The sequence below is a fragment of the Rhopalosiphum padi genome, chromosome 4 (assembly GCF_020882245.1).
Source record: "Rhopalosiphum padi isolate XX-2018 chromosome 4, ASM2088224v1, whole genome shotgun sequence".
Taxonomy (NCBI): Eukaryota; Metazoa; Arthropoda; class Insecta; order Hemiptera; family Aphididae; genus Rhopalosiphum; species Rhopalosiphum padi.
This window is the reverse complement of record NC_083600.1, coordinates 42272354-42277889: the sequence shown is the minus strand read 5'-3', so window position 1 is coordinate 42277889 and position 5536 is coordinate 42272354. Positions and strand designations below refer to the sequence as shown.

At 33.0% G+C, this 5536-nt stretch overlaps 1 protein-coding gene across 1 annotated transcript; it reads left to right on the top strand.

Moving 5' to 3' along the window:
- The first annotated feature begins 969 nt into the window (after positions 1 to 969).
- On the top strand, positions 970 to 5333 carry LOC132930790 (UDP-glucosyltransferase 2-like). The gene is made up of 4 exons (XM_060996843.1): positions 970 to 2136; positions 2950 to 3169; positions 3286 to 3505; positions 4683 to 5333. The coding sequence occupies exons 1-4, from the start codon at positions 1294 to 1296 to the stop codon at positions 4978 to 4980; spliced, it is 1581 nt and encodes a 526-aa protein (XP_060852826.1). The 5' UTR covers positions 970 to 1293; the 3' UTR covers positions 4981 to 5333.
- The last annotated feature ends 203 nt before the right edge of the window (positions 5334 to 5536 follow it).

Here is a 5536-nt window from a genome sequence, read left to right as displayed (position 1 = left end):
ATTTAAGTTTATTAAATTACATTAAAATTATAATATAATTCCAAAAGAATTATCATAAATATATATTCATGTATCACATATGTGAAAAAAATGTATTAATAATTTTTAGATACCTACTAATATATTATAAGCCTATTCTTCATTATTATTTATTTCATTAAATTTGTAGGATTTACTAAATGATATTATATTTATTGTATATTAATTGATTAATTGAAACGATTAGTCTATATATTGTATCCATAAACCTGTAACCTCTTTGTACATCCAAATAGTCGTTTAACAAAATCTGTAGCCAAAACTACATACAAATTACATTTTTTAAATAAAAACTTAACATTTTTAATGCATAATAAATATACTACGTGATTTAAAATCGTGGTAGGTGGTATGTATGAGTATGACGTATGTAAACCAGCGTATACGAAATAAGTATTATATGTTTTCGTATAAATCGAAAATCGTTACTCTCAATTCCTTATGATAAGCACTCTTAATATCTGTCTAACGACCATTTTAATAAGTGTCACTGTTTATTATCACACGCAGCTATATAAGTATGATAGTTGAATTGAATTAGATAGTCTGAGAAGCGTGAAAAACAAAAACAAAAATCAAACATCAAAACACTTATTATATATAAATATACTATCTCGTTATTTTCTACGATCTGTTATCCGCGTGTTGAAAAGTTCAACGACCGCAATTTTAGCATATAACGATAAGCCCGTATATAATACCGGCAATTTGTAAATTCGTAACACAACAAATGTATATTATACGTATATATATATATATATATATATATAAACTCGAACTTTAAGTGTTCGAATAGAATACGTAGTTGGCAAATCGCAACAATATTTCGTATTATGCGCTCTTATCGCCACCTGAAGTGTTATACACAGAAGTACCTATGTACACTATGTAATTAGTATACATATTTCAGCTTCAAAACATGATTCATGTGGTAGATTAACAGCGCCGGCGATGATGACAATTTCTAATATTAACAGACGCGCTCGACCGGTTTAAAAACAGCGCCCTCGAACGATTCGCACACCACTGATCCGAAGGCACCGTGCCGCTAACCACTACACGTCATCGTCCGCGCATCGATCGCATCCGGAAAACTCACGGTTAATATATTATACTCGTGTACAAATACCGACTTTCGACCGTCGCTGTGATTAAAAAAATATATTTTTTTTAATTTAATGCCCAAGATCACCAACGCCGCGTGCGTCTCCCACGGGAATAGATAATAAATATAATATTATATTTAACGACAAGATGCTCAACGGAATGCCGTCAATGTCGGGCGCTGCTGCGGCGGCGTTTGTGACGCTTCTCGCCATAGGCAAGTGGTCCGGGCCTGTTCCCGCGGGATGCGCGAGGATATTGGCCGTGGAGACGGTGGGCGGCCGGAGCCACTGGAACTTCATGAGCGGCATCATCCGGGCGCTGGTGGACAACGGGCACGCCGTCACCGCGTTCACGCCCTTCTTGGATGGCGACCGGGCCAATTACACAGAAGTGGACATATCCAGCGGGTTTCCGGTGGGTCTGGATCTGGACGTGGTTGGCCTTATGGACTACTTCCGCAACCCGTTCTGGGCGTACGGCGCGTTCGTGGAGATGGGCCGTTCGCAGTGCGACATGATATATGGCCACGCGGAGATGCGACGACTGCTCCGTGACCCCGCGGGCTTCGACGCAGTCATAATCGAATCGTTTTGGTCCGAGTGCATGTCGTACGCGGCCGCCCGACTCGGGTTGCCGCTCATCTACGTCACGCCGCTGCCACTGATCGCGTTCATGGAGCGCGCCACCACTGGTCATGTATCCAACCCCGCAGTCGTTTCCAACCTGATGACCGGACACGCCGTACCCGCGACGTTCGGACAGAGGCTGACCAACGCGGTGTTACAGGTCTACGGCTCGGCCATGCAACGGTACAAAGAGCTCGAGCTCAAGTACACCGGACCGCCCAAAGAGTACGATCTACTCGATCCCGTCCCACCGTCTCTGGTGTTCGTCAACAGACATTTCATTAGCGACGCCCCGAGCCCGGTGCCCAGAAACGTCGTCGACGTGGGCGGGATCCATCTGAAAGCGGCCAAGAGTTTGCCAAAAGTGAGTATTGACGTAGTCGTAATCCGCGGTTAATAGAATACTATATTATCGTATTACGAAGAAATCGGTGATCGGCGATCATAATTTATTATTAATATTATATATTTTTTTACGGTCGAATTTGGGTTTTGTGTACATTCTAAATATATGTCCTAATCAATAAGTCATTTCAGTCTTAGGTACACACAACTTTTTTTAATATTTTGCATCCCTTAAACTGTGATTAACCGTGTACTAACTGGTGAACGGAATTATTCGAATTTTCGTGAAATAAAAATTTGACATTCGCTCACTTATTATAATTTCAACATATGTCATAACATATTATAGTATTATTACGAGTTGATAATTATTTTACTATTTAAATTTGATATTTATATAAAAGTTCAACTGTATTTAAAAGAATTAGTATAGTAAGATTAAAAATGAAAATAATTTTGAAAAAACAGAAAGGTACCTTGTTCAAGTATCTGTTTACATATACTTTAATACAAATATAGGTACAATAATAGTCATTAAACGATAGTTTAAATAATAATTAAAGCTATGTATTATGCGTAGTTTATATAGATTTAAATCACTAACCTAATTGAATTTATTTATTTTTTATTTGTTGTACTGCATGCCTATTGGTTGTAAATTTGTATTAATGTAGGTACATTTTTATTTAAAGTAATATTTAAACGAATTATATTAACAGAGGAGTCATTTCTTCTTTACGTTACTTACACCTCTTACTATTATATAATTATTAAACTGTAGAAATTATTTTGTTTATAATTTAATGTAAATAAATATTATTTCTTGATGCAGGATGTATTAGAATTCATCGAGCAATCACCTCATGGAGTAATTTTTTTCACATTTGGTTCTACCGTAAAAATGTCTACGATACCGGAAATCGTAAAAAAAAGGTTGATAAAAGCACTCGCCCGTGTCCCACAAAGAGTGTTGTTGAAATACGAAGATGAAATGGACGACAAACCGAAAAACATGATGACGAAACAATGGCTACCCCAACGCGATATACTTTGTAAATAATAAGACATATAATATAATATTATTCTTAAATCGCGTCAACTCAAATCGGGAAAGTCGAAATAAATAAATTTTTAATATCTATTAAAATATGCTAAAACTTTGTTGCAGTGCACCCCAATGTAAAACTATTCATCAGTCACGGAGGTATATCTGGGCTTTATGAAACCGTGGACGCCGGTGTCCCGGTTCTCGGATTTCCTTTGATCGGCGACCAGCCGAGAAACATTGACAACCTGGTCAACGCCGGCATGGCTATTTCTATGGACCTTCTGTCCGTTACTGAGGATTCGTTCTTAAATAACGTCTTGGAACTGCTCAAAAATAAAAAGTAAGTTAAAAACTACGAGTGAAAAAAATATTTTGTAAAAATGTCCACGATTTATTAAACTTTCGAAACATAACGTTTTTCTAAAATTATAATAATAATAAAAAGACCAGGATTTGTATGGAAAAAAATAGAAAGTGAGTAATTGCTCTATCGACTAAGGCACTGTAATGTATGTGTTAAATATGAATTCAATGTTATATCATTGCACCCGAAAAACGATTTTGAGAAAATACTGATAGACAGGCTATTAATAAATAATAATATTTCAATTATTTCATGATATGTTTTTTAATATTATTATTAAAGTGATTTCTTTTACTATTAGTATTACATAGATATAGAAGATTATTTTAACTTTTGACAAAAACATTGCATTTATTAAATTGTTATAACAGTATATCTATTTATATTTTTTATTGTGATTTTTAGCTTTCAAGTTAATACCATCTTACCGTAGAAAGGCGTGAATAGGTTCTTGGTATATATAAGTATGGGCAACGACTTGATTGTATATATAAATATATAGTATATATATATATATATATATACTAATCTAATATATAAATGACTGGAAAATTTTATAATGTTTAAAAAATGTAAAAATCTACAACGTAAAAGTTTCAAGTAGTTTTCTTTGTTTTGATGTAGGTACATAGTTTCGTCCAAATTTGAACTAAAAGTGTCTATAAAGAATAATTGTTCATACTTATTATATATATTTTTTTTTTAGATTTTTTGGTCCTATAGTATGGAAATATATTTTTCCAAATAATTTTGAAAAATAAAAGACATGATTAAAATATTTAAGAAGTTATATACCGATTCAGAATAATTTATTTATACTGACACTTATAAACATTATAAACAATATTATTAATAAAATACGAATTTATTAATTTACAAATATTTAAAACATCTTCGGCTATCGTGAATCTATTGGTTTGCTTGCGTAGTTTGAAAAACTATTTATTAAACCGTTTTCTTGAATGCCAATGATTATGGTACGTTCAACTTTACATGTTATTATGCAAAAATATGCGATTAGTATTATGTTCTTTCGTCTCAGATATATAAAAATAATTCTCATTTGCAATCTACCTATATAACAATTGTAATAATAAGCATATTTTGTATAAATCCCAATTATTATTATTTGTATTGTTGCATATACGTATAGATACTCGGAGAACGCTAAAAACGCCATGAAAATATTCAAAGATCGACCCATGTCACCGGAATCGTTGGTCGTTTACTGGACGGAGTATGTCCTACGTCATCACGGAGCACAGCACTTGAAGTCTCGTGCGCTCAATCTAGCGTGGTATCAATATTACATGTTGGACGTGATGGCTTTCGCGTTTGCTTGCATATCCTTCGTCATTCTCGTAATCTACAATATTTATAAATATGCCGTATGTTTTCTATGTACAAAAATTTCGAATCATTTGCTAGACGTCAGAGCAAAACGTGAATGATATGAATAATTTTATTCCATAATAATATTTTCATGGTGTCGAATTCCTCGATCTCATATTAGGTATTTTAGTTCCCTTATTCGTACGATGTATATCAAACTAATTAATAATCCTTGATTCCCATCGATTCGTGACGTCCGATCAAGAATATTTTAATTGTATTTTGTTTGTACATGTTAACAATTTTTTTTTTTTGTTATTCTTTCTAAAACTGAACGAAATATTGTTTTTATAACTGTAAATCACGTATGTAAATCTATTTTTTTTGTAACATATTGTATTCTATATTGTTTATAAGTAATATTTAAGTATTTTAATATGTAATTATATGTTTGTGGTATTCCAAATAGTACCTATTTACTTTATTTTATTAGGATTTATTATATAACTATAGTATAATTAAATTCATCATATTATTATGTTTTAGTTCGCTAATTTTATTCGTGTTGTCCAATACAGAATAATATTTTTATTGAAGATATATTCCTCCTAATAAATGAAAACTGATATACTTGTTATTTAACTTATGTATTTATTTTTAAAAATATCACTATTA